The following is a 24,079-nucleotide window of genomic DNA, read 5'->3' as shown; positions in this document are numbered from 1 at the left end:
TTGTGGTACCTAGAGTCTCTAAAAGTAGAATGGGAGCCAGAGCTTTCAGCTACCAGGCTCCTCTCCTGTGGAACCAGCTCCCAGTCTGGGTTCGGGGGGCAGAAACCGTCACCGCATTTAAGAATGAACTTAAATCTCTCCTCTTTGATAAAGCTTATAGTTAGGGAGTGAGGAGTTGCAGCGTCTGCCTAGCCCGGCTTCTCTTCATAGTCGTCAGATTAATAATATAAAAAAAGTAGAGGGAGGCAGGCCAGTACAGCCCGATCCGGCAGGGGAGAGTTCTAGCCCGACCAGGCTCCTCTCCTTAACCTGTCTCTCTTAGTTACGCTGTTATAGTTCTAGACTGCCGGGGGACTTCCTTCTTTTGACACACTGAGCTGCTCTCTCCTCTCCCTTTCCATTTGTGTGCATCCCGTCCCAGAAATGCTTGTTACTAACCTAGCTCTGAGGAGTTTACTCCCCAGAGTCCTTATGTTTTTTTCCACCCAGCATATACGTTGGCACCAAAATCTTGGTTGCAACTGTCGCCGTGGTCCTGCTGCACTCCCTGCTAAGCTGTGCGGTGCCCTGCATGTCATGCTGCGTCCTCTAACGCCCTGCAGCACCCTGATATGACATGAACTACTACGACTACCATTTTAAGTCACTGTTCCATTATCTTTAATGTGACTATTATTGCCACTGTTCATCACATCCCCAACCGTCACCGTCAGACACCGCCTACCAAGGGCCTGGGTCTGTCTGAGGTTTCTTCCTAATAGGGAGTTTTTCCTCGCCACTGTCGCACTGCTTGCTCTTGGGGGAATTATTAGAATTGTTGGGGCTTTGTAAATTATAGAGTGTGGTCTAGACCTACTCTATCTGTAAACTGTTTGTTATGATTTGATACAAATAAAACTGAATTGAATTGAAAGTGAATGTGTATGGCGAGTGTCTGAGGCATCTAAGATAGGATTTCCTCTAGATGTGTTGAATACCCTAATGACATACTGAACCCACTTATAAAGTTGTTTTGGAGCAAATGCATTCTGAACACACAGTGGCTTTATGGTTCTAATGCCAATTGTACAAAAAAAAAGAAGCTTTCATTGAGGTATTTCATCCTACCAAAAAGCTCTTTTGGTATTGCTATTATACATATTTATAGTGCAAACAAAATAGTGTAAAACAAATTTGTTTACTTTTGTATGCATTGCATAGTGCATTGTGTACATTGTAGTGTATTATGTACTGCTGCAGATTGTTGGGAGAATGAGGAACAGCAGAGTAATCGTGAGAGGTAAGAGGAAATGAACAACACTTAGATGTGGCTAAAGCTGGCCACTAACAAGATGTCAGTCAGGTTCACGCACACAAGCACTCAAGGTTACATGAAAAACATGTTTAATTTGCAATCTTATGGAGAAGTACTACACTACCAACAATCGTAAGTGTAACAGCAATGTCTCTGATTATACAGCTCACAGCTGACTTTATACAGGTAATATTAGCATTGGGATGTGCACCAAGTAGCCGACACACTGTCAAACTTTCTTGTCAGATTTTGTAGTTGCAACTTTATAGTGTGTATATACTGTATATATTTAACAACACACAGCACATCTGTGACATGAGTCTATGTGAAATCTACCATTTTAATGCCTTGAAATCGATGTAATTCATACTGGCAAGATGACAATTTGCCTTGTATGATACTTAACAAAATGATAATGTTAATTCAGTCCCTTAGAAGCAGAAATAATGAAGGTCGTAGTTCTTCTTTCATTGCTACCACAGCACTAGGAGGAAGTGAAGTGCTGGTTTGTAGTGCTGTGAGACTGAAGGGATAACCCATACAAACTTTGTAATAACATGAGTTACATGACCACCGTGTCGAGTACATTCGATAGCATAGACATGTCATGTTTTTTTGAATATAGGCCTACAAAAAATGAATGCATTCATAAGAATCATCAAGAGTGAGAGCTACTTTAATAGTTTGGCAGTTCCCTTTTTTTGAGGTGACTCAGAACAATTTCATGTTGCTTCCCTTCACTACCCCTGACCCAGATACTGCAAAAACGTACATTTACTACTACTACAACTGTGCGTTTAGTAATGTTGCTACGGTTGCTACAACTACTACTTCAACATCCAGTTATACTACTAACTTATACAGTTATTATTACAGAACATTAATAACACACGGAAAGTTGCACTGAACAGCAACATGTGACGCCTCCAACTCTTTATCTGAAGAAGTACTAATCTTGTTGTCCTTCAACACACACACACACACACACACACACACACACACACACACACACACACACACACACACACACACACAAAAAGAACTGTATGAAGGAATGGAAGAAAGCAGACAGAAATCAGAACTATGCCACACAGAGACAGAAAGAGGGGGAGGTGTGAAAATAAGAATTCAAATGAACGAGTGAAGTAGAAGTGAACAGGAAGAGAGAAAAAAAACCTGTCTAGGAAATGACAATAAAAAGGCAGAAGTGCAAGTGGTTGGTGTTAAACAATGTCATGACAGAGAGCGATGAAGGTGTGCAGACTTCATTGAATAGACAACAAATGTACTCGTGAGAGTGAGGATTCAAGTTAATGAGAATAAGCAGATTGTTATAAAGCAAGTGAAACTTAGGATACTGACTACAGCAGGAATATGGGGTAAGCAATTTTGTAATAACAGTGATAATGTTAATCCACTCAAAACTGTTTTTTTTCCCCAAATAATTTTAAATGCCTCATGCATGAATAACTGAAAATAGGCAGAACAGTGCTGTTTTCTATCAACTCTACACTTTCCTTTACAAGCTCCGCAGTTCCGATTACAGTACATTTCCTGCTGTAAAGCAAGTGTTCTGTTTCTACAGTTATTTGTATTTTGTGTGGACAGAGTATATCATAAAATAAAAAAAAAAAATAAAGGACTGAATGATTTTGAGAATGTATCTATATCAATGACAGGTAATAATGCAGTCCTTATTAGGTAGCATTGTGCTCAGCACAGGAAGTGGTCAAAACCTTTTTGGCAGGAAGTATATATTAACCACAGGCTACAGACTTTGCAACAACAAGTAGACTGAAAATAACTCATTGTCATAATGCTTCAGAGTATAGAAATCGTATAGAAAGTATAGAGTATCTTGCTGTACTACTGTTTCTATTTCCTTACTATTTCCTGGAAGCATTCAATCTTATCCAATACAAATTAATTTAAGGATTTTACAAATGCCTGGTTACATATAAAATATTCTATTTCAAATATGTATGTGCAAAAATCCTTGATTATGCGGCACGTTTTCTTAAAAAATGCGATGGAATATGCGGGATATTTATGCAATTTTATGCAATGAAATTGCGGGAACTTGCAAAAAATGCTGGAACTTGCAAAAATTGCGGGAACTTGCAAAAACTGCAGTTTGATGAAAAAGAGAAGAAAAAGTGATTCCCCCAACACTCTGCTTTTTTAACTTAATTTCCAAAAATAGTTTACAGATATTCAGTCATTGCAATAAGTAAACAAATAAGATACAAAAATATATAAAAATAATATAATATTTAAGTAAAAATAAAATTAATAGTCTAAACAGAGGGAAATAAAAGATACAAAAGAGACAGACTTTCAAAAATCGTTAATAATACAGACAGCAGGAGCACTTAGACAAAGAAATGTGAGTAGACCTCAGATATTAAGATAGCTTTCTGATACCAACTTAAGAGACTCAAAGTACATGTCAAATTCAACCTCCAACACCTGCTTTTCGATGATGTTCACGTCGCTTCATAACGTTCCCATGGCAACAGGGGAAAATGGCTGCTCTTGAAGTAAAGTTAAAGTGAAGTAAACGCAACATTTTTTCAACTTTCTGCTATGTGACTTTTTTGCAACGAAAATGCTGGGATTATGAAATCATGCAAGCACCGCATATTTTGCGCGGAAATCGGCAATTTATGCGGCGAAAGTGCGGCATATTTGAAAAAATGCGGACCCCGCATGAATATGCGGACTTTGGCTGATTATGCATTGAATTATGCAATCGCATAATTGCGTTTTTCTGGAGGGACTCATTTAAAGAAGAAATAATGTACTTTTTCTGTCACTAAATTTTTTTGACAGCTATTTTTGCAGATTATATTTTTTATCCCAAACATACTGTATGAGTGGTATAAAAGATATGATACAATTTACTTATGTTACTAAGTTACTTTTACTCAAGCGTAATGTTAAATGCAAAACTTTTATTTGTAATAAGGAGTATTTTTAAATGTTATTACTACTTTGAATGAATTGGAATAGGCCCTCCATCAGATCTATACTATGTCAGTTACTTATATAATCTATGGCCGACCGTGAAAGAGTTTAGTTTTCAAAACAATCACTGTTGGCTTTGTATCCATTGACATTTTTCGATATGTGTGCCACACCCATACTAAAATCTTTTTCGGTGCATTGCTTTGAGAAATGTAATTTTTTTTATACAAAACACTCAAGTTCTCAAATATTAAAGGAGACCTATTATACTTCATACTTATATTATCTCTCTCTCCCTTATAGATTGTGGTCTATAAGCCCCACTCCAGAAAGGCCCAATCTGCTTTGATTGCTGGGTCTCCACGTCTATGCATTTGCCAGTGTTGCCAACTTGCAACTTTCACACTAGATTTAGCAACTTTATTTCTAAAAAGTGACTAGCAACAAATTTAGCAACTTCAGGCCATCAGGCGAAAAGCGAGATATATTATAATATCGTATTCATTCCCATACATGCTGCACGGTCCACGGCAAAGTTAGTCCACGGCTCTTTTGCCAATAGCACGTGGTCTCTCTTCCTCTCCCCTTTGGCTCGGAGCAGCAGGCAGTTAGCCAACACAGCCACTAAGCTTTATGCAAATGATACACAATGATATCACCAATTTGCAAATGAGGGCGTGACATCATCTAGCGACTTTTAGCGACTTTTGGATTTAGTGCTAGTTACTGTCATTGGAAAAGAGTTGGCAACACTGGATCTCACTGTCTCTGTACAGTCCGTTGCAGCCGGAAACAGACTGTAATGGAGTATATAGCAGGATTTTATACCGTTAAAATGAACATAGTTCCTTGTGGGAATTTCTTAAGTACAATGAGCCCCCTACCCCCACCAATACATTTCTGGAAGAAACTTGATACCTTAATTCGGCAGTATATTTGGAATAATAAACAACCTGGGCTAAAATACTCTACCCTGCAACGTACCACAAACACGGGAGGCTTGGCCCTCCCTAACCTTAAAATGTAACACAGAGCCTTTCAGCTACGGGCCCTCTGAGTGTGGATGGACCCCTCATCTACAGTTCCATGGAGAGAAATAGAGCAAAACCTCAATGGAAGTCTAAGACTGCAAGATCTTATCTTTGCAGGTGTGTGTCCAAAAAAGTGTATGCTTGCCCATGGCCCTATTATCACCAACACACTGGAGGAGCAACTACGCTACACCAATAAGTGGTATTTGAATACCCCAATAAGGCACAATGCACACTTAATGTCTGGTAACAAACCCTTTGCCTGTAACCTAGTGGAGTGACAGAGGTATTTATACTTTAGACCAGCTATTCAATGAGAAAGGTATGTTGAGTTTTGAAAACCTGAGAGCTAGTTCTTTTTTTTTAATGATACATTTTTTATTGTTTTTCTATATTTTTAAACATACAGAACATACAAACACAACTGAACAAGAATAACAACCCTCTCCCACCCTCTGCGATCTCGAGGAGGTGGGGGGGTGGGGAGCCAGCACTGAGCCATCATTTTGGTCGCGGTTGAGCCGGCTAGCCAAATTTTCTTCTGCCTCCCAAGCAGATGTCATTTAGAGTCATCATTAAGTGACAAAACAATCGGGTCAGTAGGAATTTGACATCCTATCACATCAGATATTACTGATGTTTTATTCCAAAACTCATGTAACCTGTTCACACTCCCAGACCATGTGAAGGAAAGTTCCAGTTTGTTCAGGTTGACAGAACGTGCAATAGGGAGTGGGAATGCCTTTGGAGACGTATCTCTTCTGACGTGTCCAATATGTCCTATGACATATGTTGAAGTGAATCTGCTGGTGATTTGGGTTGTTGGAACAGTGGGAAATGTTGTCCCAAACTGTCTCCCAATTAATTACATTCCCCTCCGGGCTCAGCTCTCGTTTCCATTTCTTTACTATTGGGAGTTCTCCTACAGATACTTGCATTAATTTAGCATAAATCCTGGACACCAATCCTCTTGCAGGAAAATCAACAAGCCATTCAATGATTGGGTGAGTCTCGAGACTGTTTCCCCATGGTACTCCATAACATTTTAGGGCTGACCTTAAGCGAAGATAAAGGAAAAAGGATGTCCTAGGGATCTCAAAGCTAGTTCTCAGGTACTCAAAGCTCAACATACCTTCCCCATTGAATAACTGGTCTAGAGTATAAATACCTCCGTCACTCCACTGGTTCCACACTCTGAGGGCCCGTAGCTGAAAGGCTCTATGGTACACTTTAAGGTTAGGGAGGGCCAAGCCTCCCGTGTCCGTGGTACGTTGCAAGGTAGAGTATTTTAGCCTAGGTTGTTAACTATTCCAAATATACTGCCGGATTACGGCATCAAGTTTCTTCCAGAAATGTATTGGTGGGGGTAAGGGGATAATTGTACTAAAGAAGTTCACACGAGGAACTATGTTCATTTTAACCACAGCAATCCTGGACCGTAGTGATGCCGGCAGCACCGACCAATTAGTCAGATCCCTTTGAACACTACTTAGTATAGTTTCATAGTTGTCCTGGACAACTCGCTGTAGCGATGCATGGGTTGGTATTGTATCACTAATAGCTGATGTCACCTGTTTGTTGTTCAACAGGAGCAGATTAGATTTATTCCAATTGATTTTATAGCCAGAGATTGAGCCAAATTCGTTAAAGATCTTAAGAATTTTTGGAACAGAGTCCTCAAGGTCAGATATGTACAGTAAAATATCATCTGCAAATAACGATATTGACTTGTTATTGGATTTAATCTGGACATTACATATTTTATTTTGCCTTATGGCCTGGGCTAACGGTTCAAGAGAGATCGCAAATAGCATGGGAGATAGCAGGCATCCCTGTCTCGAGCCCCGCGCGATGGGGAATGCTGTGAATGCAGGCCATTGGTTGAGACTATGGCTGTGGGATTCGCATATAAAGTACGTACCATGTCAATGAATTTGACTCCCAAACAAAGCCTCTCCATTATTTGCCACGGGTAGTTCCATTCTAGGCGGTCAAAAGCCTTTTCCGGGTCCAGTGATAAAACTGCTGGCATCGTTGGGAGGTTTTTGGCTTCTTCTATTACATGGAGTAATCTGCGTATATTGTTTGCAGCTTGACGCTTTGGTATAAACCCTGATTGGTCAGGGTAGACTAGCTTCTCGATGAAGCGTTCTGGCGTAGTGCCAAGACTTTGGAATAAAGCTTAATATCAGTCCCAATGAGGCAGTGTAATTTGAGCACTCCGTAGTATCTTTTTGTGTATGACCGAAATTAGTGCAGTGTTGGTTTGTTGATGAAAGGTGCCCTTCTCTATGGCCGAGGTTAAAGTTTGTAAAATGATAGGTCCTAGTGTGTCAAAGAACTGTAGTAAGAGTTCCGCTGGAATTCCATCCAACCCCGGTGTTTTCCCTTTCTTAGCTGTTTTTAACGCTGATTTGAGTTCCTCTAACGTTATAGGTTGACCCAGTTCTTCTGCCTCCTCTGGGTCAAGAAGAGGCAGGTTTAGCTCTTTTAGGAACCTGAGAGCTAGTTTTGAGGTCCCCAGGACATCCTTCTACTTTTATCTGCGCTTAAAGGAATATTTCACCATTGGAAATATGAATATATCTTTAAATTGGGTCACTTATGTAGTAGAAATGTGAATTTCTTTTAGAAATTGGTGGCTTCTAGGCCGAGAAAAGCCAGAAAATGTGTTTTTGGCTCATGTGGATGAAAGACACCAAATCCCAGAATGCACTTGCTTTGCTGCTTTAGCGTCTACTCCCAAGCCACGCCTACCCTTTACAGACAGTGAGGCGATCAACTCAACAAGTGTGTTTTATTGTCATTTCAACCATATACACGAAAAAACTTTTCACCGTGGCTCAAGTGGTGTTACACATTTAAAATATATACTTTTTGCCACAGCCGATACATTATCTGGACTTTTTTCAGCGGATTGATTGATAGCTCCAGAGTGAACAGAACTGTGTCCATGGGAACGCTCTGCTATGCATGGCAACGGTGTGTTATCCTTAGCAGCGGTCTGTTATGTAAGGGTTAATGCCCGACGAGGTGAGGCAACCGCGCCTCGCCGTCGTCCATTAATACCTGACAATACTTCGACACCTCGAAGGGCATTAACCCGCTTATACCATGGTCACTTGCCAAATAACATATTTTTAAAACATTAGTTCACATTTTAATTAGTTTTACAATCGAAATCTAAAGTTTATCCAAACAATAACTCAGTTTCCCTGGTTACGCCTGACGGTTTGACTAATACCTGGAACAATCATTCCCATCCATCAGGTTCTTATGTAATGCAAACGTTGTTCTCTCCACCAGGAATTAGGAAGAACCTTAGCTACGACTTGCCTCCCTTAGCAACCGGAGATATTTATATAGTCCGCTCAGCTGATAGAACCCTTCAGTTTAGCTACGAGCCAGAAAGCTAATGCTATGCTAGCAAGATCCAAAGTCAATAACATTGTGTACAGTTGGCAATCAGTAAAAATAATTTGACAGTATGTTGAACAACAAGACAAGCTAGCTATCCAGCCATGTCATTGTCCCCAAAACAATATAACGACTTTTACGAAGAATTTGATCCGCGATGTGTAACATTACTGTCGGCTGCAGCGGCGCAGCCTGAAGCAGCGAGCTGAACAGTGAACGGGATGTGAGATAACGTTATTCTCTGTGAAACTGAGTCGGTCCAGAGGGCCAGTAGAACTTACTTCTTGCAGCCTGTGTGTTTTAGCGCCATCCTGTGGTGTTCAGAGGACGAGTTGGAAATAATAAATCCACATTTCCTTATTGATTTAATGTAGCGCATTCATTTAGAACAGTAAACAGTCAGTTTCACCGAACTCCTTTAGTAGGTGTCCTATATCACTTTTTAATGGACACCCTGCAGCCAATCAGAATCGAGTATTCACCCAGACCATGGTATAACAAGAAATAACAGACCGCATTCTACATTAGAATTCAACCAAGCCATGTAATAAAAGAAGGCTAACACATAGCTACTAGCATTAGCTCTTGGTGGGCTGTAGTATAAACATCGAGTATAAACACAGACGTAAATTTGCTTCTACTTTGATGTAGAATGGTCGGCATTTTACAGTCACAAACTCCACCAGCAGTTAGCAGTTAGTTGAATAAAAATCACCCCATTTCTGCAACAGGCAGTCCGTGGTAACAGCCCACCTCCAGTAGCTAGTCTTACCCGGTGACAGAGCAGCCGGCTGGATTGTCCGGTACAGTAATATTTCCACAACAACAAAAACACAACGGTCTCTGAACTCGCGTTGGGAGTTTCGTTGAAGTTGGATGTAGTCCAGTTTGTTTAATGAGCGGACACTTGCAAGCAGGATTGATGGAACAGGTGGCCGGCTAGAGTTAGCTTTCCACCGGCACACTCGTTCAATGCTCCCCGCTGATGAGGTCCCTTTACTGGCCAGAGGCATCGAGCACCACCGCTGGTCTCCATAGCAGGCGAAGCTCGCGTAGTGTGTCGAGTATTGTGTCTGTAATAAAGTGTCCTGCATATTCTCCGATCTGTACCAATGTATCCCGGTGGTACACGTGTGCGGTAGTTTGAATGCACATAATTGTTGTTCTAAAATTTCCTTCGGGATGAACAGTTCCTGCTGAGAAGCTAAGCGAGGATTCAAGATGGCTGACACTCATTTTTTCCTCGGCAATCTCCGGAAAAAGCCAACAGTCCAACCCCCTATGGGCTATGCGAAAGTGGCTCCTAATACTGGCTGTAGTCCTTTGCCTCTCGGCAAAAAAGCCTCAGATGACGCAAAAGTCGTCATTTTGCGTCATCTGAGGCTTTTTTCCAGACCCACAATACAGAGATCTCCCCTCTCAGGAGGACATGAGGGAGGGAAGCACGGTCATTTAAAAATACTACCGGGTTTCTACTGATACAAAGCTTAATGCTAAATCGGTGAAGTTTCCCTTTAAGATCAGCCCTAAAATGTTATGGAGTGCCATGGGGGTCTTGAGGCGCACGCAGTCATTAAATGGTTTGTTGATTTTCCTGTGAGAGGATTAGTGTCCAGGATTTATGCTAAAACTGATGCAAATATCCATAGGAGAACTCCCAATAGTAAAGAAATGGGAGCGAGAGCTGTGCCCTGAGGGGAACACAATTAATTGGGAGACAGTTTGGGACATTTTTCACTGTTCCAAAAACCCAAATCAACAGTATATCCATATCAACATATGCCATTGGACTCCTCAGAAGAGATACGTCTTGAAAGCCATTCCCACTCCCTATTGAACATTCTGTCAACCTCAACAAACTGGAACTTTCCTACATATGGTCTGGGAGTGTGAACAGGTGCATGAGTACTGGCATAAAACAAAATCAATACTATCTAATGTGATAGGATATCTAATCCCTATTGACCGGATTGTTTTGTTACTTGATTACTCTAAATTACACCTCCTTGAGAGACAGAGGAAGATTTGGCTAGCTTGCTCAACTGCAGCCAAGAAAATGATTGTTCAACGTGGCAAAAATCTGTTCTTTCTATCCATTCTTAGCACACAATGTGTGTTCTGTCCAGTAGACTGGGACTATAATTTGGGAGGATTGTACAATTATAAAAATCTGTCCTAGTTGTACAATCCTCCTAAATTATAGTTTTAGTTCACTGGACCAGTGACTATATACATAGTTGAGGCTACTGTACATACAGTACATTCATGAAACAGGGAAAGGACACCTCAATGTTTTGATGTTCTTGTATTTTGCTGGCGGGAAATAACTGATGAATACACTGTTAAGTCATGTTTACAGTATGCATTGAATTTATCACTTAATTATCTTTATAGTTTCTAGACTAAAGAGCCAATTTCTCTTAGGGTCTCCTTGTTCTTGGTCTAGGCCTACATATACAGGAAGACAAAGTATATAATAACGAATGAAACAATGCCTGAAAAAAAAAAATGAACTACAGATATTAAATAAACCATTTAAAGAGTTTTTTTTTTTTTTTAAAAAAAAAAAGTTTTTTTTTTTTTAAAAAAAAAAAAAAAGGGTTTATATTTCAGCCCATAGGAGAGAAAGGGAGAGAAAGGGAGAGACAGAGTGAGACAGATATTTACGCATCATATTCTAGAATTGTAGATTCGTGGTTTTAATTGATCTTAATGGTAAATTTCCTGAGTAATATTAGGCTGTCTAACTTTTAAGGCAAAAAGTACAACTGATAATTTCTGCAAATTATGACGGTTTCAGTTCAGAGCAGTGGTCAGTAAATGTATATTTTTAGGCTACTTACGCATTCAGTCGGTCTGTAATCGTCTGCCACGCTTTCTCTCGCAGTTTCATTACAGCGGCCGGGTTTCGTTTTATATTTTTTTTAATTACTTCAGTCTGGCTCAACCTAGTCTTTCCCATGTGTTTCTCATGTGAAAACGCACCAAGCCAGGATGCACTGATTAGACTAGGTCAAGCCTCGCTTTATCGGTTGTCCTGGATTTATATTTTCTTGCTCTCAACTTCCTTCCACACTCTTGTTCTCATAATTTCTCCTTCCCACAGTGAGTCTAGTATCTGCCAAGTGAGGGCAACAGTCATGCTGTATGATGACAACAACAAGCGGTGGGTGCCAGCTGGATCTGACAGTCCCTCCTTCAGCCGCGTCCAGATCTATCACAACCCTGTGGCCAAAACCTTCAGAATAGTGGGCCGCAAACTGCAGGCCGACCAGCAGGTAAGAGATTAGCTACCAGAGATTGCTAATCCTTTCAGCAATGTTTAAATAATCAAAGTTGATGCAATGTTGTTTTGTTTAAAATCATTTGGGAAATTATTTCCTGTGCTCCTTTTGAACAATACAGTATCATCACCATCTAGTGGATTTTAGTCACACTGGATGTGTACTGGATGACAATGGAAAACAACATATTACTTACAGCTAAGAGTCTAATGCAATTCAAGTGTGAAAACCATAAACTAACAAATTATCATACATTTGAAACCAACTCACATCTGGCCTTTCTGTCCAAATTGCATTAAGTTGCATTTCATTGTACATGACATAATAAGCTATGACCACCAAAGTCTTAAATCCTCAATACAGTCACTATCCTGTGCTTTTTTGTTAATGGCAGGTGGTGATCAACTGTCCCATTATCAAAGGGATAAAGTATAATCAAGCCACACCAAGTTTCCACCAGTGGCGGGATCCCAAACAGGTGTGGGGGCTGAACTTTGGCAATAAGGAGGATGCTATCCTTTTTGCCAACTCAATGATGCATGCATTAGAGGTTCTCAGTGCACCAGCAGGCGCAGGTAAACACAGCAGGGCAAGAAAGCACATTAAATCCAAGTCAGGCAGTTTGAAGTGTTTCTGTGTAAGTTATGCTGTAATCTTTATGTAGTGACCATGCTGCCATGTCTAGAGCATAAACCCAAATCAAAGCCTGTGTGTCTTTTAAAAGGAAACCGCCTATCTACTGGTTAAAAGAATGAATAAGTCACCACATGGAATTTTTTTTTATTTTTGTTAGTCCTGCTGTGTTAATTGCTTAATACTGTTATGATAAAGTTGGCACTAGCATATCTTTTGCTCAGTTAAAAGAGTAATACATTTTTTCCTGATACTCACTGATAAGCTAAAATCAAATGTGCCTAATTATTTGCATCAAAAGTACTTGCGAATGTACATTCTATCAGCTTGATAACACATACAATGTATGCTATCAAAATATATCTAATTTAGTTGAGTTTTAGTTGGACTACAACCATGCTTGAATCTACTGCTTTTGTTTATTTTAAATAGTCTTGATTCAGAGGAGAACACGTATGAATTACACACAATGTTTTTGTCCAGGCCCTCAGAATGGACCCTCTGCATATGAGCTGGAGCCCGAGAAAAGGTACGGTTTATTATAAATGATACTGCAACTCATCTGTATTTGTTTATTTTCACCATTGATTGCGGTCTTGATTATTTTATTCAGTTATCTATTTAGAACCTTTTCAGAAAATTATGAAAAATGCCACCATATGCCAAAGCCCAAGTTGACACCAGAATGACTGTATTAACAATCGACATTCAAAGATCCGAAGATATTCTGTTTACATTGGTTACCTGATAATCCACACATTTGAGAAGATGGAAGCTATGATGTAACCTGTGTAGGCTATTGTGCTTCATAAATGATTAATCAAAACTAATCCTTCCAGTGCTAAATTGCACTGTTCTGCACAGATTTAAGAAAGCTATGGAAAAAGCCAAACGTGAATATGAAATGGCTTTTAAAAGCTTCCAGGCTTCACGACATTAGAATTATCTGTCGATCTCTGTCCAGACAGAGGCAGGAACAGCAGGAGAAGGGGCATCTGGAGAGAGAGAGGCATAGCTCCACTGCTGCAGCTGCCCCTGCTGTTCCTCCTGCCCAGCCGGCCGCTCCACACACCCCACCGGCACCCCCACCACCTTCCTCAGGACCGTGTCCACCTGCGCCCCCACCACCTGCTTCGGGACCGTGCCCACCTGCTCCTCCACCACTTCCTCCCGGAGGCATGGTCCCACCTGCACCACCCCCGCCCCCTGCTGGAGGAAGTGGAGGTGGCAGAGGTGAAGGTGGAGGTGGAAATGATCTGGCTGCAGCTCTGGCAGGAGCCAAACTGCGTAAAACAGTCAAGGTAAGGTACATGCATTTTCTCCTTTGCGTACTCCACCAATGCAATTACCAAGATGCACACTTGCTCTGCTGATAAGACTGTATGAAAAAGATGCAGCCTGACAGAAATCATGGATGATAGTTTTTCATGTTCCTGTAAATGACAGGCTGAGTAAGCTGATCAATTACCCAAATGTATGTGAACATAGTGACTGGAGGTGTTTTTGTGTGTCCAGGATGAGGGAGGAGCAGCAGCTCCATCCCCCAAATCAGCATCTTCATCTGGTGGAGGTGGAGGAGGGTGTCTAATGGGAGAAATGAGTGCTATGCTTGCTAGGAGGTAAGTTGTTACTTAAGAGACATTGATGGGTGTGATGATCTGATGCTAGGGACTTCTATAATACAATTTTTTTTTTTTTTTTTTTTAAATAGGAGGAAAGCTGCTGATAATCCTGCTGCAAAAAATGTAGAACCTCACAATGTAAGTCAGTGATTTCATGAATATTTGCTTTCCACTCAGCATTCTGTAATATTTGTATAATGAGCAGTTAAATCTAAAATATAAGTGTATGACTTTGTCTGTACATGACAGGAGGATTCTGACTCCTCAATATCAAAATCCTCAGGACCAGGAGGTGAGTAATGTCACTTTCCCCATGGAAGCAGCCAACTGCTGTTATAGTGTGTTTTATCATCACAATACATATATGGTTTTCAAATCAACGTGCTACTTAATGGTTTATTCTTTGTTGACAACCAAATATTGGCTTAACTTAATAGTTAATGCGTCATACTGTATCTTATGACCATGTACAGTAATAATATATAATCATATTTCATCAGAAATCAATGGAAAACCCAAAGAAAAATCAGCCACTATTTCAAGGTAAGAACCTGATCCATTAAACTTTCACTATATAACATGATTGATCGTTACATTACAGTACATTCCATAGACACCTATCATATTTGGTGCTAAATAAGTCTTCCCTGAGCTATCCATAGAAATTCAAAAACCCAATTAGCAGCTGTCTTAAAGGATCTGCATGTTTTTGCAACAGGCCCAAATCCTTAACCAGCAATCAAAAGGATTCCAGCCCCTTCACTTCCACCTCCTCCTCTAACTCTGCCGCTACCCCAGTGTCCAGGTATCAGTCCCCCCCTTTGTCCCCACCTGCTGCTAAGGTTCCTCCTGTCCCAAGATGTTACTTCTCGGGCTCTCTGCTTCGTATGCTTACTGCAGTATGAGCCAATGAAATAAGCTCTGCATTCGTATCACTGCTGTTTTAGTTAGTGTTGTGCTGCTAAAAAAAATGACTCATGACAACAACTAAGCACTCGACATTTGGTGGTTTACGTCGGAGGCTGTAAATATAGCAAGAGACTAAAACTTGTTTCTAAGCTGCTTTGGTGACAGTCTTCTCACAACTTGTTGCCATGATAGAGCCCTGCAACTGCATTCATTACATTTCTTTCTTATGGGCATGAACATAAATTGGGGGGAGTTTCTTCTCATGAAGTCCAAATATTAGAGCAGTAATGAGTCAGTGAGCATTGGTCTACCGAAGTAATGTGTTACCATAATGTTTGGAAATTTTCAGTTAAATTATACTATCTGCAGGTTCTGGTTCAAATGCATTTATTAAGACTTTAGAAAGTGGTTCTTCTTACTGAAGTATAAGCAGTTGTTGGGACAATGGAAGATCCATGCTCAACACTGATTATATTTACTGTTTTTATCTGTTGATTGCTGTCTCCCTTTTTCTCTCACTCTAACATTTTCCAATACCTATAAAATGCTTTTGTTCTCTGGGAAATAAAGTATGCTGCTTCTCCTGGCCAGCTGTCTATTTGAAAAGACCTTCTTGATCTCAAAGGGTCAGTTTTGGCTAAGTGTAAAAATTATTTTTCTATCTCAGACTGAAGGTGGTGAAAAAGAACTCTGATGGTGCAGGAAGTGATAGTGATATGGAAAGAATCAAACAGGTTGGTTGATCTATTTGAACGTTCAACAATATTCTGTAACTTGATGTAACAGTAAAGCTCCGTGTTTTACTTTAACTTATTAAAACCACATCATTTTCTGTGTGTGGCACAGGAAATGTTGTGGTGTTTGTACGGAAGAGGATTAGGGCCACATGTGAAAAAATGTATTGAGTTCTGTGTTCAAAGTCAGAATTCTGAGAAAAAAAAGTCAGTTAAACTCAAATACATTGGCCCAAATCCTCTTCCATACGTTTGTTTATAATGAACAGAGATGATAAAAACTAGAGCTGCAAAGATTGATTAATCAATTAGTTGTCAACTTTTAAATTAATTGCCAACTATTTTGATAATCGATTAGTCGGTTTGAGTAATTTTGACAGTTTGACAAAAGTAAAAATTCTTTGATTCCAGCGTCTTAAATGTGAATATTTTCTTGTTTCATCTCTCCTCTGTAAACTGAATATCTTTGAGTTGTGTACAAAACAAGACATTTGAAGACGTCATCTTGGGCTTTTGGGAAACACTGATCCACATTTTTCACCATTTGACATTTTATAGACCAAACAACTAATCGATTAAGCGAGAAAATAATCAACAGATTAATCGACTTTGAAAATAATAGTTAGTTGCAGCCCTACTAAAAACGATGTTATGTTGTAAGATTCTGCATGTGTTTTTACCAGGGAGTACTGTCATCAAAAGCACAACAGACTGCAGTTGCAAAGTCATAACTTTTTGTCAGGATGCCACTATTGTGCCATGTTATCATATAGCTTTAAGGCTGTTTACTAAAATATTGATTGATTTTAATTATGATGTAGAATTCATCAAGTACGAATTTTTATTGCCAAGGTCTTATGGTACTGCATATATGTGTGTTTTAAGGAAATTATTGAAGAAGTGAAAAAAGAACTTCAAAAAGTGAAGGAGGAGATCATCACAGGTGAGTACTAACTTGTATGCTGCCTGTTGTCATTTGGTTTATTTATGAAGCTTGTATAAAACTAATATTCAAAGAATGGTTTTGTGTTATACTTGTATTTTACCTTGTTCTTCCCTTCCAGTACTGATCCAGGAGCTGCAAAGTGCACAGCTAAAGGGTGAAGACTCTGAAAGACAAAGAATGGATGAAGAGAACAATGAATAAATGTGAATGTTTTATCATGCAATGCTCAGGCAGATAGAAATTGTGCTATTTCTACATACTCAAAATATCAATTCTGATATTGACATTTAAGACACAAATTTGATAAAGATATATGGGCAATTATTTTATTTATTTTTACACATTCCCAAACATTTGATGAGAATGCATTGTTCTCTAAAGATTTATGACTCCATTTTGTACTTACCAAGACATATTGCATTTGAAAAATGAACTTCCAGTGCTCTCTGGTGGACAAATGTAATGGAGGCATGATTTCTAAATGACCTCAAACATATCTTGGGCATTTCTGTAAAACCATTTATTTTTACCCAGTACAGCATATACAACAGAAAAACAACAAACTCCTGCTTTTCCCCTGTAAGATTCTCGTGCTGTTGTGCTCATTTATGTGCTTACTGCAGAGAAATAATACTGCAATATTTTAGTCATCTTCTACTGGTGGAGGAAGTACTTGTAAAAGTACTCATTTACAAGTCAGAAAGTCTTCACCTGGGAAGTATAACTTCTAACAACGCATTATAATGTATTGGTTTGTCATATGTGTTGTGTTAAACTTGAATCCAAGTTGCAGACGCTGGCAGACAGATACACTGTAACCTGGGGCAGGGCCCAGTGCTCTCGATGTAGAGGAGTTCCTGCAAACAGGCTCCTCTGATGCAGCACATACACACAAGCAGACTAAGGAAGGACCATCATAGCATGTATTACAAGCAATTGTTTGACGCATTTTTCAAAGACTTTTTGAAATAATAAAAAAACATGCTGCTATGCTATGTGTAATAACAGTTATGTTACAATTGAGGTTGTGTTTTCTAGTAACAAAATACTGCAAATAAAACAACCTTTTGCAAAACACATCTGCTTCTTTGTTGCTGAAGCAGGAAAAAATAAAATAAAAATAAAAATCAGGAAGCAACAGCGGTGGTCGGTTTGAATCCGCTTGTGTTGGCGTGTTTTGTACCATTTGACAGGTTTTGCGGTTACGGTTGCCAAACTATACGGATAATAGGTGGACTTTGGGACTGAATCCAACCAGGCTCCCCGGTGAGGGGACAGCTTTGGGAGGTAGCCAAGGGAGAAAAGGCAACAAAACAAGTTAGTTGTTTTTTTTAATAATCACTTTGCTACTAATTTCAGAACCTTGAGGTCATTTTTCAAAACTCTAGCCATAAAACTGTCATCACTTGTAACACAGGCTATCCAATGTTCAAAACATTGCATTGTGCATTAATATATTTAAAGAAATATTGCACTTGCACAATCAGTGGTTCAAAAAACAAGTTTGTGAAATACCATTGAAACATTACTTTAGAGCACCCACACACAAGCTACCCATAGTTTCACTGTGTCATCGTTCATACAATCATTAAATATTGTAGTACAAAATGGGTGATACATGTTTCATTATGGTACTACATATATATATCCCTGTAAAAGTACTGCAGTAGTAGAGAGAATACTACAGAGTAACAAGTTGGCAGAATTGGACCAGCAATTCCAAGGGGCTGCATGCATACAGTGCAGTACTGTCAATACAGTAAATAGTCTCAAGGTGGTACATGGGAGCATAGAAACAGTGTCTGATAAGCAGTATACAGTAAAGAATGATGAAATATTACATCCATAGATAGTGTCGTCTAATTGGTTCATGCTCCACGCTAATTGGTGACAATGAATCTCGTTATCTTGAAACGTTCATGATCTAAACATGGAATATTGTTTGTCGGTTTCCATAGAACTATGCATTAAGAGTAATGCAACAGTTACTTATTTTGAGTAGTTTTATCAATTGATAAGAGGATTGAAATGAAATGAATAGACAATCATCTGAAATGTAATGTGCGACTTGCCTTTTGAAATAGTAGTACTTTGATGTTAAATTGTGTCATATTGAACAGGTGATCTTTGTTAAATGAACAAATGATCTTTGGTTAATGTGTATTGTATCCAAGCAATTGAAAAAAATGTTAGTTTTGAAAAATGTGCATTTTGATTATTGGTTGTGAGTTGTTGTCGAGTTGTTGTTTTGAAAAATTACATCAAGGTTCTGAAATTAGTGCCAAAGTGATTGTAAAAAAAACTGTAAGACGGCAAGAAAAGGGACAGCTAAAATAGATCAAGTGAGGGGGACGAGGACCAAGACAATAGGAAGATGTCAAATGATGGAGGATTTAAGTTTGGTGTTAAGTTTAAAGATGGGAGTGATAAAGCTGTAAACCCTCTAGACTGACGACATAAAGGATAAAATGGGAAATTTACTTTATGGGAGAATGTTGAGAAATGGATATATTCTGAATATCTGTAAGAGGGCCAGAAAACAAATGATATGAGAGTCCACCATCTAATTAACAAGCCATTTGAATGCTTTGTTCCTGCGGGTATAGATGTTAAGGGAGTGATGTACATTAACACTGAAATCACTGAGAGTGCCATAGTTAAACATTTACAGGAAGGGGAGATTGAGTCTGCCCGTAGGTTTAAAAAGTTAAGTTTAAGTTTTTGAAGTAGCATATAAAAAGGTTTGCAGTCGCTTGATTTAGATTCACTCAAAAATGATTGGTCTTATGGAGCTCAGCGTAAATTCAGTCAGGGAGACTTCTATTACGTGGTCTCTCTCCCTTTGACTATCAGCTGGGCGGTGGGTGTTACGGTTCTGTATACCAATTAGAGTCTGGCTTATGTTCTAACCAATCACAGCTGACTACCGTGTTTTAAAGCAGTTGTTTTTCAGACTTCAGTGCGATTGGTGTGTTGGCTTATGGCACTTCTGTTTTTCCTGTATTGCGTCTGGGTAGGTGCTCTCGCCATGTCGGATTCCGACTCTGTTTCTTTGGGGGTCCCGGATCCTGGACGGGTGGTTTCTCCGGATTCTCTGGATGGGGTTTGCCGGAGCTCCCGCCTGGCTGGGCTGCCCGGGTCTCGTTCGGAAGGGACGGAGGTTTTGCTGCGGGATCTTCATCATCGTGGGATCACTCCGGCTCCGGGGTTGGATTCTCCTGACATCCGCGAGCTGGCTGAGCAAGCTGTGTGTGTCTCTCCGGGGGATGTGCTGGCTGTTCCGGCGGCGGCTCGTGGTCGGAAGCGGACCAGGAAGGTGAATACTCCTCCCTGCGCCCCGCCGAAGCGTCGCGGTGGTGGTTCTTCCTGCCGGTCTGCTGCTGCGGCTGTTCCTGGTGGTTCCTCTGAATCCGGCCTTATTCTCAAGTCTCTGCAGGCTCTGGGTAGATCGATGCAGTCTTTGGATGCGAGGCTGCTGGCTGTGGAGGGCTCCTCGGCTGCCGGTGCTTCGGTGACTGTTAATGTCTGTGCCGGCTCCGGTTGAGGTTACGTATTCCCTGGCTTCGAGTGTGGCATCGTTGGCTATGGGTAGGCCTTATATCTCCGAAGCTGCTAATGTCTCGGCCCGGATGGGATCTAAAATTCTGCTAGGGGAAGACATTAATTTAGTGAGCCTTATTTTGCCGTCACCCGAGTGTGATAGGTCTTTAGCTTCCGGGCAAAAAATTTTCTGCAGTGTTTAAATCGGCGGATCCCAGGCTTTCTAAAGAGCTGTCTATCGGGCAGTTTGTGGTGGCTTTTGGGATCTACTGGGATGCGATTTGTTCTGTGTATCTGGGCCGGAGACAGGAGTTTGATGCGTATCTGGCGCTTATCGCTGATCTTAATCTGTATATTGTCCGCTCCAATGTCCGCCTGAACTGGGCCATTCTTGACACTGAGCTTCTGATCTTGGTCGCGGGGGGTTCCCCAGCGTTGGTGTGTGGGACTTGCGGCGTTGCTGGACATTTTGCCTCGTTCTGCCTTAGTGTGGCGTTCCAGCGTGATGTAGCTGGGGCAGGTCTGCTGCAACGGGCTTCTCAGAGTAATCCGGTTCCTGGTGTGGATTACCGAGGGAGTCAGGTTCATAATCCTAGATATACTCCCATTTGTAATAGTTTTAATGAAGGTGTTTGTACGTACCCCAATTGCGTTTTCCTTCACATTTGCAGCGACTGCCGAGATGCGCATCCCAGGTCAGTCTGCCCCCGGCGTCCAGCTCCGGCACGGAGGGGCAAGCAGCAGTCGCGTCGTGGTTCAAAGACATTTTGAAGATTCATCCGTCCACTCCAATAAATGTTCCGGCTTTGGCATTTGAACTGCCGTCTCATCCTAATTCTGTGTTTGTGGATCATGTTCTCTCAGGTCTCTCGGGTGGGTGTGCTTTCCTATCCGACTGTGACGCACGCATGTAAAAATCTTCTTTCCGCCGTCTCTGATCCTGATACCGTTTCACTACTGTTGGATGCTGAGGTCAAGAAAGGGTATGTCATCGGGCCGTTTGCTTCTCCCCCATTTTCTGTGTTCCGTACTAGTCCTATTGGTGTAGCTACTGGTAAATATTCAGGTAAGAAGCGGCTGATTTTTTATTTGTCTGCTCCGCGCTGCGGTGAGATTGCTAGCATCAATAGCCTGATTCCGTCTGTGCCTTTTTCTCTGCATTACGCTACTGTGGATAATGCCATCAGGCAGATTAAAGTGGCTGGGACCGGGGCTTGGCTCTCTAAGGCTGACATCACTGACGCGTTCAAAATTGTGCTCATTCATCCTTCCCAATGGCCTCTTTTTGGTGTTCGTTGGGATTCCAAGTTTTATTTCGGGGTGCGGCTGACGTTTGGGTGTAGGAGTAGCCCGTCTATATTCAACCACATCTCGGAGGCTCTGTGTTGGATCCTGCTTAACAGAGTTGGGGTGCCTTCTGTGCTTCACTTACTGGATGATTTTTTGCTAGTTGATCCCCTCAGGATAATGCTGCTCTTCCCTTGGCAAGATCCAGGCATGTTTTCAGTCACTTGGTGTGCCTCTGTCTGAGGCTAAAACTTTTGGTCCAGATACCCGCCTGGAATTTCTCGGTATTACCCTTGATTCGGTCCGTATGGAAGCTTCTCTTCCGCTGGAGAAATTGCAGCGTATCCGTGGGATTGCTGGGTCTTTTCTTGGTGCGTGACCAAACGGCAATTGCTTTCGCTTCTCGGTCATTTAAATTTCGCCATGCGCGTTATTCCCCAGGGACGCTCCTTTATTTCCAGGTTGTTGGATTTGGTTTCCTCTGTTCCTGGTTTGCATGATGTCCTGTCCTTGGATGGCGGGTGCCGCTCTGATTTGGGTTTCGGGTTTCGGCTATTGCGTGAATGGAATGGGGTCTCTTTTTTCTATGATGACGTGGGGTCTTCCTCCGACTCGTTGCAGTTGTTTACCGATGCTGTTTTTTGTTTTTTTTTCCTCGAGCAGTGGTTTGCAGGCCACTGGCCTTCCGAGTTCATAATGTCAGATTCTTCGCCGTTGTACGAGATATACCCCATTGCTGTCGCATGTCACATATGGAGCTGTCATTGGTCTCGGAAATGCATATAAGTACTTTGTGCCAATCAGGCTGTGGTCAGCATCATAAATAGAGGGAGTTCTACCTGTAATAGAATCATGCATTACATGAGACGCATCACTTGGTCAGCTGTTATGAACAACTTTATTATCACTGCCCGGCATGTCCCTGGTCACTATAACACAGCAGCTGATGCTCTCTCGCTTTCAATTTCAGACCTTTCGGAGCCACTGCCCCGCAGCCAGCCCTGTACCAGTAGGGCTTCCCTCTCTGGTAGATCTAGCGCTGTATTGAACCAGGTACCCCTACGCGCTTTTGGTGATTCTGCCAAGTTTTATATGAGGAAGGGTTTGGCTGAGTCAACATTAAGAACTTATGATTTTGCCTGGTGTACTTTTGCATTTTTTTTGTGTTTCCATGGATGTTCCACTAAAACCTGTTCTCATCAATACGGTTTGTGCTTTTATTTGCTTTTGCACCGATACTCGTAAGTTTAAACCTCAGTATACTCGTGGGTTGCTCGCAGGCATACAGTTCAATATCAGATGTTATGATCCTTCGTTTCCGAGCTTATTTTCCAATCCCGCAATTAAACTGATTCTTAAAAAGGTATAGCTAAGGTTCATCCTTCCACTCCTGACCTTAGACAGGCAATTACCCTCAGGATTTTGCATGTTTTGGTGTCTACGCTACGTCGTGGGGTCATTTCCTCATATATTGATGCATTATTGGAAGCTGTGTTCTTTATGGCGTTTTATGCCTTTTTGAGGTGTAGTGAATTTACCACTCCATCCAAGATATTTAACTCCAACCGAGATATCTCGTTTTCTGATTTAACCTTTCATTCCCGACATTACAGCTTGCAACTCAAGCATTCTAAAAGTGGAAGCTCTTGTTCAGTCATTGTTGCCCGTAATGATACACAGTTTTGCCCATTTAAAGCTATGATCAAGTATCTATCTTGCAGGCGTCACAGCAGTAATTTGTCACCCTTATTGGTTATTCCAGGGAATTTTCCCATGTCGAAATGTTGGTTCAACCAGCATTTGAGACTTGTTCTTATAACAGCTAACATTTCACCGAAGGGTTATACTAGTCATTCATTTAGAATAGGGGCTGCTACTACTGCTGCTAGTCAGGGTGTCTCCAGTACGTCTCTTCAACAACTTGGACGGTGGGCTTCCTCTGCATACTCTTCATATATTCGCCCTGACGTAGAGGACGTCATCAATAATCAGAGATCTCTGAAACCTTGATTGAGGCAAAGCCGGTCTACGGAAAGCCGTTCCACTCCCTATTCAGCCCCATTGTACCGCACGATCTGATATCACCAAGTAATTAACAGTCCAGGATCAATGACAAAGTTGTTTGCCATGGATTAACATCATAACCAACCAATCAGTGGCACGTTTTGATTGTGATGTCATTAATAGTGCGACGTGATGGCAAATAAACGTCTGCCAGTTTCACTATCGTAACCTAACGGGCACCCGTTTCAGAGCTGCCGCCGATGCTTCACTATCGTGCTTAAAAGGCAAGATTTAGCCTACTTCCAAGAGTTTGAACATCTTCAAAAACATTATAGAGTTGATGTGTAGCTAGGCTAAACAAGTTAATAAGATAACTATCATGACCAGCTAGTGTGCTAGCAGTAATTCAAT

At 41.0% G+C, this 24,079-nt stretch overlaps 1 protein-coding gene across 2 annotated transcripts; it reads left to right on the top strand.

The window, feature by feature from the left end:
* The first annotated feature begins 2,478 nt into the window (after nt 1-2,478).
* On the top strand, nt 2,479-17,914 carry LOC120543901 (vasodilator-stimulated phosphoprotein-like). 2 transcript variants are annotated; one of them, XM_039777277.1, is made up of 13 exons: nt 2,479-2,673; nt 11,816-11,987; nt 12,388-12,568; nt 13,110-13,155; nt 13,591-13,927; nt 14,142-14,245; nt 14,338-14,386; nt 14,498-14,540; nt 14,749-14,791; nt 14,967-15,053; nt 15,825-15,891; nt 16,777-16,834; nt 16,956-17,914. In XM_039777277.1, the coding sequence occupies exons 1-13, from the start codon at nt 2,669-2,671 to the stop codon at nt 17,036-17,038; spliced, it is 1,275 nt and encodes a 424-aa protein (XP_039633211.1). In that variant the 5' UTR covers nt 2,479-2,668; the 3' UTR covers nt 17,039-17,914. The 2 variants fall into 2 exon arrangements, with proteins under 2 accessions (XP_039633211.1, XP_039633212.1); XM_039777278.1 differs by lacking the exon at nt 14,967-15,053.
* Nucleotides 17,915-24,079: the final 6,165 nt, after the last annotated feature.

This window comes from Perca fluviatilis, chromosome 16, assembly GCF_010015445.1.
Source record: "Perca fluviatilis chromosome 16, GENO_Pfluv_1.0, whole genome shotgun sequence".
NCBI lineage: Eukaryota > Metazoa > Chordata > Actinopteri > Perciformes > Percidae > Perca > Perca fluviatilis.
The sequence above is the reverse complement of the archived record's forward strand: the minus strand, read 5'-3'. Positions and strand labels throughout refer to the sequence as shown.

Bases quoted from the DNA above. Each gene is read 5' to 3' on its own strand.
- LOC120543901 (XM_039777277.1), top strand. The intron at 15,054-15,824 runs GTATCAGTCCCC...TTTCTATCTCAG, and splicing joins GCCGCTACCCCAGTGTCCAG to ACTGAAGGTGGTGAAAAAGA. The intron at 16,835-16,955 runs GTGAGTACTAAC...CTTCCCTTCCAG, and splicing joins GAAGGAGGAGATCATCACAG to TACTGATCCAGGAGCTGCAA.